The 14,573-nt window shown below is 33.5% G+C and overlaps 1 protein-coding gene and 1 long non-coding RNA gene across 5 annotated transcripts; one reads left to right on the top strand and one right to left on the bottom strand.

The window, feature by feature from the left end:
• The first annotated feature begins 283 nt into the window (after positions 1–283).
• On the top strand, positions 284–973 carry LOC131657719 (uncharacterized). The gene has a single exon (XM_058927087.1). The coding sequence runs from the start codon at positions 284–286 to the stop codon at positions 971–973; it is 690 nt and encodes a 229-aa protein (XP_058783070.1).
• A 7,196-nt stretch (positions 974–8,169) lies between these two features.
• On the bottom strand, positions 8,170–10,236 carry LOC131644474 (uncharacterized). 4 transcript variants are annotated; one of them, XR_009296513.1, is made up of 5 exons: positions 9,812–10,236; positions 9,572–9,726; positions 9,111–9,189; positions 8,783–8,884; positions 8,170–8,405 (listed from the first exon to the last, which is right to left on the bottom strand). It is a non-coding gene; the product is annotated as an uncharacterized LOC131644474 (long non-coding RNA). The 4 variants fall into 4 exon arrangements; XR_009296512.1 differs by having other exon boundaries at positions 8,170–8,394; XR_009296515.1 differs by having other exon boundaries at positions 8,170–8,394; positions 9,111–9,159.
• Between the last annotated feature and the right edge of the window lie 4,337 nt (positions 10,237–14,573).

Genomic DNA, 14,573 nt, shown 5'->3' with positions numbered 1-14,573 from the left:
GGCCTCAAGAATTAAATTTTCTTTCTGATGGCTTACCGCTATCGTGCGAGTCTTTAACACATTCGGATGTGAGGAATTGCAACTCGAGAGTGGTTAAAGGAGTTCTAGGTAAGGCATCCGAGGGGCTTAGGAACTCTATGAATAAACTTGGAATTACTAATATCTCAAATGTCTTTGATCCAATTTTGAGATTGGAGGAGATGGAGAAGCGTGATTCTAAGGAGGAGAAGGAGTCAAAGGGGACTAAAAATCAGGTTCCATGATTATTCATTCTCTTTATAATATGAGAGGAGATGGAAATTTAGTGAAGAGGAAGAGAGTGGGTTTCAACATACAAAGAGGAGAGGTGGATATTGCTTTCATACAAGAAACAAAACTTAGGGGAGTGCAGTTTAAAGTTGTTAGAGAATTACGGGGAGCTGCCTTGGTTGAGTGGTCTCATTCGGATGCGGAGGGTGCTTCGGGAGGTATTATAATTATGTGGAGGAAATATTTCTTTAAAATAATTTCTAATTTTAGAGGAGAAGGTTTTTTAGGTATATGTGTGGAAAAGGAGGACATAATGATTTATTTTTTCAATATCTATGCATCTAGTGATCATAATGTTAGATTGAGAAGTTGGAGAAGGTTAATGGAAATCAAGAGGAAAAGCAGCGCCGAATCTTGGTGTATCGGAGGGGATTTTAATATGATAACTTCATTGGATGAGAGAATTGGTATCTCAAAGAAGAATTATAGAAAGGAGATAGAAGATTTCAAGGAGTTTATAGAGGAGATGGAGTTGGTGGATCCTCCTACAATAGGAGGCAAGTTCACGTGGAGTAATAGAAGTGGTAGAGCTATGAGTAGATTGGATAGATTTATTCTTTCGAACAATTTCATTGTTGATTGGAAGGTGGAAAGTCAAACTATAGGGGAAAGGGATATCTCCGATCAAGCTCCAATTTGGATCAAAGATAATAAGAGGAATTAGGGGCCTTAACCATTTAGGTTCAATAATCTTTGGTTTAATCCTGATAATTTCTTTGTATTTATGGAGATGGAATGGAATAAGATTTTGGTGAAGGGGAGAGGAGATTTTTGCTTGGTTGAAAAATTGAAAGCTCTTAAAAGTCAAATTGTTAAGTGGAATAGGGAGGTTTGCGAGTGGATAGACCTCAACATAGAAGAGGCGGGAAAAGAGATAAATTTTTTAGATAACAAGTTTGCTCATTTTGCAGGTAACGTTCCGGAGGAGGTGGTGATAGAAAGATCTAGAGTGGAAATAGAGTTTTGGGATAATCTCTATTAAAAATAAGGTTTACTTCGTCAAAAATCGAGACAATTATGGTTAACTGAAGGTGATTGTAATACTCAATTTTTTCATAATTCTTTAAAAGATAGAAGAAGGAGGAACTCTTTGTGTGCTCTTGAATCTAGAGGGGGAAGATTGGAAGATGTTATTGAAGTAAAAGACTTTATTTTCAACCATTTCAAATCTTCTTTCAACAACGAAGTGGTGGGGAGACCGACCCTTAGTGGATTGTCTTTGAAGGTGCTAAGCGGACTGGAGAGTTTAGATCTCGAAAGACCGTTTACAGAGATGGAATTTAAGGATGCTATTTGGTCGTGTGATGGAAACAAAAGTGCGGGACCGAATGGTTTTTCTTTAGAGTTTAACAAAAGGTTTTCGTTGGTGATTCGCGAGGATCTCTTAAGGCTTTGCAATGATTTTCATGGAAAAGGCTCTCTTGTGAAATCTAACACTTCTTCTTTTCTAGCATTGATTCCAAAGAATAACAATCCGCAAAATATAGGTGAGTATCGTCCCATTCGTTTGGTGGAAAGTATTTACAAAATCATTGCGAAGGTTTTGGCTGCTAGATTGAAAGAGGTAATTGGTAGTTTGGTTTTTAACAATCAAACCGCTTTTGTACCAAGTAGAAACATGATGGATGGAGTTTTATTGGTGAACGAGATAATTGATTGGTCAAGAAGAAAGAAAAGAAGTTGTATTTTGCTAAAGGTGGACTTCAAAAAGGCTTATGATTCCGTTTCTTGGAAATACCTTAGAGAGATGATGAAGAGAATGGGTTTTGGCGATAGGTGGATGAAATGGATGAATGCTTGTATCTTTACGAGTCACATGTCCGTTTTGGTCAATGGGAATGCAACAAAGCAATTCAAGGTGCATAAAGATTTGAGACAAGGCGATCTGTTGTCTCCGTTTCTCTTTGTCCTTGCAATGAAGGGATTAACCGCTCTTGTGAGAAAATCGGTAGAGGTGGGGGAATTTATACCTTTCAAGTATGGGGGGTGAGGATTATGTGGACATCTTACAATTTGTGGATGACTCTATAATTCTTGGAGAAGCATCTTGTGATGATCTTTGGACTATGAAAGTCTTGTTGAGAGGTTTTGAGATTGTTTCGGGTTTGAAAATCAATTTTTCTAAAAGTAACATCCTTGGAGTTAATGTAGCGGATTGGTTCTTCAACTCGGCAACGACGTTTCTTTCTTGCAAAAAAGGTGAGATTCCTTTCAAATTCTTAGGAATTATGGTGGGGGAGAGTCCTAAAAAGAAAAAAGTGTGGATGGATGTGATAAACAAAATAAGGGGTCGACTTTCATCTTTGAAGGGTAAGAACATATCAATGGGAGGTAGAGTTACTCTTATTAATGCGATTTTAAATGCAATTCCAACGTTTACTCTATCTTTTTTCAAAGCTCCGGGAAAGGTTATAAAAGAGATAAGAAGGCTTTAAAGCGACTTTTTATGGAGCGGGAAAGTTGATAAAAAGTATATTCATTGGGTGAAGTGGGAGAAGGTCTGTAAACCAATAGAGAAGGGTGGGTTAGGAGTGAGAGATGTAAGGGAGGTGAACAAGGCTCTTTTTTTAAAGTGGAAGTGGAGAATTTTAAAGGAGGGTAAATCTATTTGGAGTAGATTTTTATTATTGAGGTACCATTGTCCTAAATTAAAGGCGCAAGCCCCTTTAATTTGATAGATGAATTTGTTGTTAGCGATTTTACCGGTTGTTACAAGTGTTGTTGCAAAAATGGAAAAAATATCCTCTTTTGGCATAGTTTATGGTTGGGTGATCAATCTCTTTGCGAGCTATTTGCGGAATTTTTTGATATGTCAACCATTAAAAATTGTGCGGTTGCGGATGTGTTGGTTTGGATAAATGGAGGCCATAAATGGAAGCCGGAGCGTTTGTTCAGCCGCGGTGATGCCTCCGACTCAACTGATGCGGGTGTTTTGGTGAGTCCTAGCTGAGTTTGGTTTCGTGCCGAGTTGGAAAAGGTGAGCCCGAGTGAGTTGGAGACCGATTGCTTTTTGTGGCGCACAAATCCGAAAAAGAGTTTACGGTGGCTAGCATATCAAATATTGTTAATGTTTCTAAATCTTTTGCTTGGGCTCTATCATACCCCAAAATTTGTCCATCATATTTCAAGATATTTTGATCTACCTAACTTTCAAATGCTCAAGCACTGAGGATTAGGCTCACTTACCCGTCTCCTAAGCAACAAGCCTCCAACTAGGGTTTTCTCTTTTCTCAAGGAGAAATCAACTTTTGATGCCTCAAATGGATCCCATGGCCTCTCATATGATTCAAAGGATACCCACATAAATATTCAAGCTTCAATTCCAAGGATTGCTCAGTCAACTGCTCAGAAAGTCAATAGTCGACTATTTTGACCTAAAACTCAACTGTGGTCAAAGTACAGTCAAAATTCCTGATTTTTATCAACATCCTTATTTTGAAGTATCATTCATAATTCCTTGTAGAGGACACCTTGAGGTTTCCAAAAAGTCCTAGAACTCTTCCAAACCTTAAAAATAGAGGGAGATATGCCTTGTCAAAGTTGGTCATTTTTGGTTGAGGTGCATGAAGAAAATAAGGGTTAAATTGAAATTTCTTGCAAAGGGACCCAATCTTTTTTGGCCCAATCTTGTTCCTCAATTTACCCAAGATACTTAATTCAACTCCCACGAATTATTGAGTTTTATTTGATTTTATATGAAATTTTCACTCATTTAAAAGTGATATAATTCTCATAAATCAAAGGGAAATCAAAGATTTAATTAGAGGAACTATAATGATCAATTTCAATCATCCATCACACCACATAAGATGCCAAAATTCGTGCAAAGTGGAATTGGCAAGATTGGATAAAGATTGGCCATAATTAGAAAGATTTAAAAATCAAATCTCTCAAACTTACAATCCAAGAATCAAATGGATTTGGCCAAAAATCTGTAACCTAACATGTTCTACTATAAGTATGTGATAGATCCAAGGCATTGAGGGACGTTTTTTGAAGCTTCACAAACCCTAACCGAGTTCACCAATTTGCAAGAAAATAAAACTCTGGGACTGATTTAGAGACTTTTGAAGATTCAGACTCGTTCCTGGAATACTCCTGATCGCTTCCCAAGCCTTATCGTAGTCCAAACCATTCAGAATCGAGGCCTGTAAGCCACAGTTTGCTTCATTATTTTCAGAATCGATTTGCTTAATTCATGCATTGTTAGTTAATTTTGATTGCATATTCTAGTTACTTGTGATGTTTGCAACGTGTCTGACCACTTTGATTTTAGTTTGGGACTACCTATAGCAGCATGCCATTGTTAGGGTTCGTACCTCTCAAAAGAGGGATTCTGGTTTAGGGAGAATTTCAGGTCTAATTAACAGGTCCATTGGATTCGCCGGGACCATTGGAGTCGATCTGGGTTGGCATTGTGAGTTTTTATTGCGTTTCTGTGCAGGTTTAGGAATCGTGGAATTAGCTACGAATATTTGGCTGCAGATTCGTAGCAAATTCCTAGCAAAGTTTCTTGGCCAATTCAAGTCTGGGATGAGGGAAGAAGACGATTGCGTGTCGCTCCCTCATTGGAGCAAAAACGCGCGCGTGGGAGGATTTGAAAATATGGATCACATGTGCATGCTTTCTAGAACGCCACCATGTGCTCTCAGTGTTCAACCGTTAGATCGTCTCAACTGCAGATCCAACGTATGCGAAGGCGCAGGCGTACCATGGACTTCCTTAGCCTTGTCACACAGAATCCCAGCTAAGTTTTTTAATTTTTTTTTATTTTTAAGTATATAGTTTTTCTTTATTTATTTGTTTTTTGTTTACTTGTTAAATATTTATTTTTTTAAAATCTTTTTATTTATTTGTCAAAATTTATTTTTTGTTATTTGTTTATTTTATTTTTATCGAAAGTTCGATTTTTTTTATTTTTGTTAATAATGGTTATATTTTAAATAAAAAATTCAATTCTATTTTCATAAATCCTTTTAATCAATTAAATAATTAGGATTTGATCCAATAATTATTTAATTGACATATTAAATCGAATTTTCGACTTTTCTTTAATTTTGGGTGTTATTTAAATTATTGATCTTTAATCTTATGGTTTTTTTTAAAAACCCTGATTTACCCCGATAAATCAGGGTTGTAGATCAGTTAATGCACTAAAATTTCTCTTCTTCATGCCTAATTTCCAGGGTTAACCAAGATCCTTCAGCCACGCGCTACACCCGATCAAAAAGCTAAGTTTCTAATTTTTTTTGTTTAACATCATTTTTTTTTATTTTGCTTTTGGGTTAAAATAGGGTTTGCATCAATAGTCAATGAATCTGTAATGCACTAACCATTTCTCTTCTTTGTGCCTAATTTTCAGGGTTAACCGAGATCGATAAAACTCAAACCTTGTGGTAACCCTAAACTTATCATCTATTTAATTATTTCTTTTTTGTGGTTTGCCCACAAACCTTTTTTGCCTTATTATGTAACTGCTCAGAGGTTGTAATAGTAATTAGGGTTTAATTTTGCTGCTTTATTTTCTTTCTATTAACTGCGTGGTTAGTAATTTAGGGCGTGAAAACCTTGAATTGAATTTAGAATAATTAATTACAAGATAATATATTTGAATCAAACACGTGATTGTGCACCCACACACCTTTAAAGGTAACCCCTCTTGTTGCCTGTTGCCTTGTTATTTGCTGCATTGTTGCCTTGTTTATTACAGAATAGTCAAGTCCCTCAGATACGAGGATACCTCAGCAAATGTTGCCCTCAGTTCATTCTCATCACTAAAGATCATAAGTCCCTTCGATGTTGCCTTCGGTTATATGATCCCGTCCCTCGAGGTTGCCTACGACATGATGATGATAGTCCCTTTCGATTGTTGAGGTGTCCTCATTGGTTGCCTAAAATGACTATTTTATCCTTCCCTTAGACTACTTGCCTTCTTTATGGTAGGGTCAGTCTTATGGTGAACGATAATTGCGATGACCCTTCAACCTCCAATAAAAGGACTTCCTACCCTCTTATGGTATGGATAGCCCTGAAAGGCTAAAAGAACCTTTTAATATTTTCAGGGTAATTACCTCCTAATTGCTTGCTCTGGTTTAAATTCAAGTTTTACCCTTTTTCAAAAAACCTTCAAAAAGGCTACGCTTATTTACAAGCTAAAATCCTTATTCAAATCTTTTTCATTATTCACTGCAAACATTTTCAAACATTTCAAAATGAGCTAAGCAATTAAGAGCCCATGGAAAACCATGGATGCAAAGGGTGCCTTAAACCTTCCCTTTGTATAAATTACCCCCCGAACTCAAAATCTTTTTTAAAAGGTCTTTTTCTGTTCTTTTAGCCTTTCTATTAAATTGGATAAAATAAAAGTCGGTGGCGACTCTTGCTTACCGCGACATTTCTTTAAAGTCAGTTCACCGTATTACAGGCTCCAAATTTGATTAACTCGTTGAAGGTTATGTGGGATCTTAGAATTCCTCCTAAGTTGAAAGTTGTTGCTTGGATATTTTTCATTGAAAGAATTCCTTCTAAAGATCTTTTGATGAAAAGGGGAGTTTCTAGCTTGGATAATATGGATTGTGTTTTTTGTGGCAATCATCCGGAGAATTTTTTTCATCTCTTTTTTAATTGTCATGTGGTGAAAGAGATTTGGAAAAACATGTATGGTTGGTTGGGTATTATGGTTGAGCTCAATGGAGAACAATTCTTGGATTTTGGTTTAATTCAAGAAAAAGGGAAGAATGCGAATCATAGGGTGAATATCAACATTATTTGGATAGTCATAATTTGGTGTGTTTGGCTTATGAGGAATGCCATAATTTTTTAGGGGGCTTCTTTTTGCTATGATGTGGTTTGTTTCAATATCATCTTTCTCTCTTATAGATGGTTGTCTTATGGATACACTAAGTTTAGATCTATTTATTATGAATGGTTTAAACTTCCTTTATCTTATTCAAAAAATTTTTAGTGTTTTTTTTGTAAGGGTTGCACCCCTAGTGCGAGCTTTATAATCAATTGCTTATTAAAAAAAAAACATTCCAGGTGAAACTTCTAGATAACATTTGACAAACACTCCCAAAAAGTTGTCTATTGTTGAGTTGTCTCTCATATTAGAATTTTTGGTTAATGAAATTTTTGGTCCCCCTAAATATTTCAGATTTCGTTTTTAGTCCCTCTAAAAATTTCCTTCAAAGAATAGTCCCACTACAATTTTTCATTCACACTTTTAGTCCATCCTGCTAACGTCCGTTAATAGAGCTGGCGTGGCACTGCCAGCATGGCAAAGATGCTGACATGGATTCCACGTGGCATTTGATCCCCATTTTATATATTTTTATATAAATTTTATTTATAGCGACAAAAGTTCCGTCGCAAACATGAAGCCCAGAATTTGTAGCTAATCAGTAGCTACACTACAACAAAAATGAGTTTAAACAACGACGGAAAACCGTGGCCATATATAGGAAAACCGTAGTCTAAGTGTTTAGACCACGGTTATTGAGCCGTGGAATATGCGGCCGTTGCCTTTTCTTATAAACTACGGTTTTTTAACTTTCGCCCACAAATTAGAAATAGTGTCGCCTAAAAATGTGAATAAGCCGCGGTTATTGAATTTTTTTTAGAGTGCGGTTTTGATTAAACTACACATGTATAAGCGTTGCCTATAGATTAGACTACGGTTTGCTGGCTGAGTCTGAGTCAAGAATTTTTCATTTAGACAACATTATAAATCCGTTGCCTAATTGCTATGTCATGAGTCCCAGCAAATTTTGAATACGATATTTTAATTAACATTAATAGACAATTTTATTTAAGTATTGATAATCAAATAACAATTATATTAAAGTGATGATAAGAGCCATTTTATATTTATTTTAAAGCATTTCACTACAACAAAATAGTATACAAAGGTAAACTCTATTAAAATTAAATATACAACAATTAACCAGCTCTCTAACAATATCTCAAATATTCTTTTTTGCCTTTACTTCCTTGTATTCAAAACATGTTATAGTGCATTCCTCCAAAGCTTCAAGTTTCAAAACATGTTGGTGTTTGTAGTCCAATGCTTTAGAATTGTTGTTTCACCTGTAGAGAAACTAAAAATTAACTCTCTAAACCATTGACACTACCTATAATTTGTATAAACTAATATAAATAATTCTATGAATTACTATTTTAAAATCACGAGAATCAAATTATGGCCTAAAAACAGAGAACAAGAAAATATACTTCCACAAATAAAGGGAAACAATAACAAAATAAAACTAATTCAATGAGAAGAATTTACTATTGAGTATGAGTTATGAGTTTTCACCTAAAGATGTTTTATTTTAGTACTTATTTCTCACATCTTAAAACCAATGAAAAAAAAGTTGAATATACAAAAATTAGTAGATTTAACATGTGATATATAACCTCAATATCTCCGACCAAAGAAAAGAAACCAATGACTAGTTAATGTTCAACTATCCACCTGAACCATGTTCACAAAAGATCTTCTGGTAAGAATTAAGCACCAATTGTGGAAGCCAACATAATTTTTCTTCTTGTATGTTGAATCGTTTTCCTTAAACACCTATCAAAGTTCCATGTCAATATTTTATATTATAATAATAATTAACTTAAGATAAAAAATAAAATCAGAGATACTCTTTTATATAATACTGATACTTCATTTTTAACTTCTTGGTTTCTTTCAGATGATGTGTATATGAAGTCACAAGAATTGACATAATTATTATGTAGTTCAATAGAATCCACTACTTTATAAATTCTTTTGGCAAGAATAAAAAACAACTTACCAAAAAAAATCCAGAGATCTTGGACAACATGTCATTTGACTTTCATAACCTTGTATAGCACACTTATGTCAAATAGTATCTGAGGAATATAGAGACATTAGACAATTGCTTAAATATGGTTCTCATCAGGCTTATTTACCATTTCATAAGAGCATATGGCCCTCTCCATACTTCCGGCTGATCTAGTTTCATTTGTTACAGATTTTGTCCATTCAATACTCTTTTCAAAAAGAGACTTGAACATGTTCTCGGTAAGTTTTAGGGTCAACACAAGCATAACACTCATTACTAATTTTTCCACTAAATTAATGTTTTGAGCCGAGAGAGGACTTTAACAATGGACATCAAAAGCAACTTAGCAAAAGTCAAAAATATTTTCATAGAATGCTATAATAGATGATCTGCTCACTGATGATTAAAAGGCATGAAATTTCTTGCAACATTTGCGATATGGATTATACCTGAATCATAATTTGAAATTGCGATTGCGGTCTTCTATGCAGTTGTTGTGGTTGCAAAGGCTACTGTATCCATAATATTACGGTCCCAATTGCGGTTTCCTATCTTCCCCTGATTTTAGTATGAACACCAATTCAGGATCTTGCAAAATGTTGACCTGTATTAGATACAAATAAAAAAAATCAATGATTAAGTTACAATATTAAGATCATGATGTAGAAGTTTCTTAGAAGATGTATTACCGTTGTTAGGCTTCTGTTCTGTGTTAAGGCCCAAAAGTATTGTCATGAAATACCAACATTCAGTAATTTCCCCAATCAGTTGTCATAGACACTCAACAAGGAATAGTTGGGGATATAAGATTCTTAAGAACATTCTTATAATAACTGTCAATATGCACATACATGAACACTAAAATGGCGAGGGTTTATTATTTGGAATATTGGATGAACAAAGTAAAACCTAAATTCATAAATACCTCATATGAATGAGAGGACGCACAACCTATAACAACCATTTAATACCTCATATGCATGTTATCTTGCGAGACGAAGGCGAAACGAAGAGAAGAACAAAATTCTCAACAACGACGGCGGCTCAATAGCAAGAAGAGAGAAAGGGTTTTGCTTTCGCGTGACTGAGGATAGAAAATTGATTTTCTTTTACATTTTATTTCACTGATGGCAGAGAATTGGGTTATTCATTTACTTTTATTTTATAAAATATTTTTTAACTCAAATATTTTATAACAATATTTATTTTATTTAATATTATTATAGGATTAACTAAATTATAATAAATATTTTGAATATGTTTTTTTATAAACTAAAATACTAGGTATTGATAATAAAGATATAAATATTCATTGAAAGATATTTCGACTTATTTTTTCATAGAATGCCAATTTAAATTAAAAATTAAAAATTATTTTTATGATATGACAAAGTGATATGTTTATTTTGAATTACAATATTTTTTTTTTTACGTAGAGTGTGTATCTCCACTAAAGTCATAAATTATATATCAAAAATATTTATGAGAAATTATTGACGTTAGTTTTTTATTTGAAGTTTATTTAAAAAATAATATTTTTCTTAGGAAATTATAGACCTTTTATTATGAATTTTTTTAAATCCCTTTTGATATTTTAATAATAAATATTAAAATTTTAAAAATAATTGATTTAACATATTCAAAACAAAGGTGTGTTTGTTTAACAAAATATTCTTTAGAATTTATGAAACCAACTCCCATATGTTTAATATTATAAATTTATAAACAATATTTATTTATTTATGATTTATTTTAAAAAATAATAGCTTTTAAGGGTTTATTTCGTAATAAGAAAACAACGCTTGTAAAGTGTGGTCTAGAGTATATAAGGTAAAAACCGTAGTCTACATATAACAGGCGACGGTTATATAATGTCCACGTTCTAAAACCGCACCTTAAAGCAAATAGGCTACGGATTTTTAAAAAAGTTTAGAAGTCTGGCTACGTGTAAAAAAGTGCGGTCTAATAAGCTTTTGGCTACAGTTTTTAGGCCGTTGCCTAGTAATCCGTTGCCTAAAGTTAAAAATGTTGTAGTGCTACTTTGTAACTAATTTCTAGCTAATTTAAAGACATAATTTTTATACCTAGAATTTGTTTTTTTTCATGATTTTTTTACAAGGAATTTTATTACATTATAAGGATATTTCTCAAAAAAAACTTTTTTTTTTTTACTTGAGATGAATTAAATATGAATTTTTTTACGAGTCGATTTTCTTTAAAACGGAAACAAGGAAAATGTTAGCATATGATTGATTTTTAGGCTATTATTTTTTAGAGAGTTATATCATAACATATATAAAATATCTGAAAATGTTTATGGCATTTCGAATAAATCTCGATTTATTTTAATTTTTTGATCAAAACTCATATAAATGTTTTTTTTTCAAGTGACAAAATGATAAATTTAATCTATTTAATTGTAAAATGACTAACATGCTTTACTTTACTTTCTTCATATTAGTGTATCAAACTATAAGGGTCTCTCCCACAATTTTTTTTTTCATGAGGTTAATTAAATAAGAACTTTTTAAGCGCTGATATTCCACGAAACGGAAACAATGTAATATTGGCATATGATTGATTTTTTAGCTAATAATTTGCAATAAATTAGATTATAACACATAAAAATTATCTGCAAAGTTTCATGACATTTAGCATAAGTCTCGATTTATTTTGAATTTCTTATCGAAAAACATATATGTGTTTTGATCTAAAAATCAAAATAAATCGAGACTTATTCGAAATACCATGATAATTTACAGATAATTTTTATGTGTTATCATATAATTTCTTGAAAAATATTAGCTAAATAATCAATCATATGCTAACGTTTCCTTGTTTCCGTTTTAAAGAAAATTGAATCGTAAAAAATATCATATTTAATTCACCTCAAGTCAAAAAAATTAAGTTTTTGTGAGAGATATCCTTAAAATGTGATAAAATTTCTTGTAAAAAATCATGAAAAAAAATAAATTCTCGGTCATAAAAATGATGTCTTTAAATTAGCTAGAAATTAGTTACAAATTAGCTACATATTAACTACAAATTCTTGGCTTCATGTTTGCGACGGATTTTGCGATGGAATTTCTGTCACTATAAATAAAATTTATATAACAAATATAAAATGGGAACTAACTGCCACGTGGCATCCATGTCAGCATCTTTGCCACGTTGGCAGTGCCACGTCAGCTCTGTTAACAGACGTTAACAGGAGGAACTAAAAGTGTAGATGAAAAATTTTAGAGGAACTATTCTTTGAAGGAAATTTTTAGAGGATTAAAAACCAAATCTGAAGTATTTAGAGGGACCAAAAAATTTATTAACCGTAGAAATTTTAGAGTTAGAGGGGTAGTCTATAACTTATTTTTTAGAAAAAAGGTTTAGAACATTTTCACTGATGTTGACATGATAATAAGCTTAACAGATGATAATAATTTAATTTTCTAGCAAAGAATTAAACCATAAACTTTAAATCATTGAATTGACTAGAGAAAAATAATAATTACTTGAATAATAGTTTATGTCTAGAAAAATGTGAATGTGTATAGGCATCAATGTAATCAAATCAAGTCTTTGAATATACAATTCACGTATGATAATGAATTATATTTAATCATAAAAAATTGATAATAAGTTATATAGTTATATGATGAATTTTTAAATATTAATTATAAATTAATTTTTAAATTATAAATAAATTAATAATTAAAAAATAATTTTAAGTATTTCAATCGAGTCACAAAACTTTAAGACATAATATTAAAAGTCTCAAAATTTTATTAAAATTGATATAAAAAAAAAAGGGAAACTAAACTAGTTAAAAAAATTATAAAATCCTATAAACATTACATCTACTTAGATTAACTCTAATTAAATTATTAAAAAAACTCCACTTTAGTAATTTAATTTACTATCTAAGTAATTATGTTGACTTATTTAAAAAATAATACTGAAAGTTTTAATTTATATGTTGCGGGATGCATATTTTTTAAATTATATATTATATTAATGCTGAAAGTAGTTAATATTCAAAGACTGAACGCTTACTTGGTAAAACTTCAACTCATATTATTCAAAGAAGATTTCCGGCGACCATGGAAGGAGACTTCCGGTAACCTTCCCCGGACGTTTTTGCGATTTTATTAGTGGAAATTCAAGGGGCTTCTAGAAATGTGTCTCCCATCCTCTCGATTTCGGTTTAAACTCCTGGCTTTAGGGCTCAGGGACCTTATTCAGAAGGTGTTTGTAGATACTAATTTAGGGTTCGTGGGTTCTCACGGTTTTATAGTGTCCGACATTCCTTTCTTGTGGCATTATGGTCGTGGTGTTTTCTGGCTTGCGATTTTAGTATCGGAGTTTGTGGTTTCTCTGTTTTCAGCTTTCGTTTTTCAGCTCAGGTTAAGGTTGTTGATGGCTGGTGGCCAGCGTAGGGGAGGTTTCGGTGGTTGGCTCCTAAGTGGGACTCACATCCGGTGGGGAGAATACCCGGTGGGGAGTGAACTTCTCTGAATTCCCAAATCGGATTAAGGCAGCAGACATATTCGAACTTTTTGGTTGCAGTGGGGACATTGTGGAAGTGGCTATTTCGCCTAGGAATAATAGAGTCTGGAAGAGATTCGGCTTTGCTAGATTCAGGGAGGTGGAGGATGCTCGTTTGCTGGCAGTCAGGCTCGATAACATTATCATCGATGGTAAGAAAATCCACGCGAATCTTCCTAGCTTTGAGAGAGGTATGGCTGCAGGAAAGTTCGTTGAAGGAGGTAATGGGGTGTCGGGAGCTCGTTTTGTAGGCAAGCAGATGGTCACCAGAGAAGGTGTTGGTAATGGAATTAGGAGAGTGGGGCTATCATTCGCTTAGGTGGTGCGGAGAGTTGAATCTGAGCAAGTTTCTGCCGAACCAATTTTGATTGTGGTGTTCAAGTCAAGTAAGGAAGTCAGGGAGAGATTCAACAAAGGTTTTGTGGGTCAAGTCATTGTGCCAGGATCTCCTTACAATTTGCAAGCTCTGTTAGAAGTAGAGGGGTTTTTCTTTTTCAAGGTAACTCCCTTGGGGCCGAACCTTTGCATGCTGGAAGATATAGTGGAGAGATTTCTCAAAGAATCAATAGGTGAGGGGGAGCAGTGGTGGAAACCATGATTTTTGAATGTTAGAAGATGGAAAGAAGAGGATATAGACAGCTGGAGGGCGACGTGGGTTAGGGTGTATGGTCTACCTTGTCACGGATGGAGTAGTGATTTACTCGTGTCGTTAGCCAACTCTATCGGATCGTTCATTTGTGTGGATGATAACACATCGAGGGGAACCAACATGGTTATTGCAAGGTTCTTGTTACGCATTCCTTTTACCTTGAAACTGAAAGATTCTTATTCTGTCGTCATTGATGGTAAAGTGTTCAATTTAATTTTGAGAGAAGAACCGTTCAGTGTTTTAAAGCCCGTGGCGACTCCTGC

This window comes from Vicia villosa, linkage group LG1 (assembly GCF_029867415.1).
Source record: "Vicia villosa cultivar HV-30 ecotype Madison, WI linkage group LG1, Vvil1.0, whole genome shotgun sequence".
NCBI classification, from domain to species: domain Eukaryota; kingdom Viridiplantae; phylum Streptophyta; class Magnoliopsida; order Fabales; family Fabaceae; genus Vicia; species Vicia villosa.
This window is presented reverse-complemented; position numbering and strand designations above follow the sequence as displayed.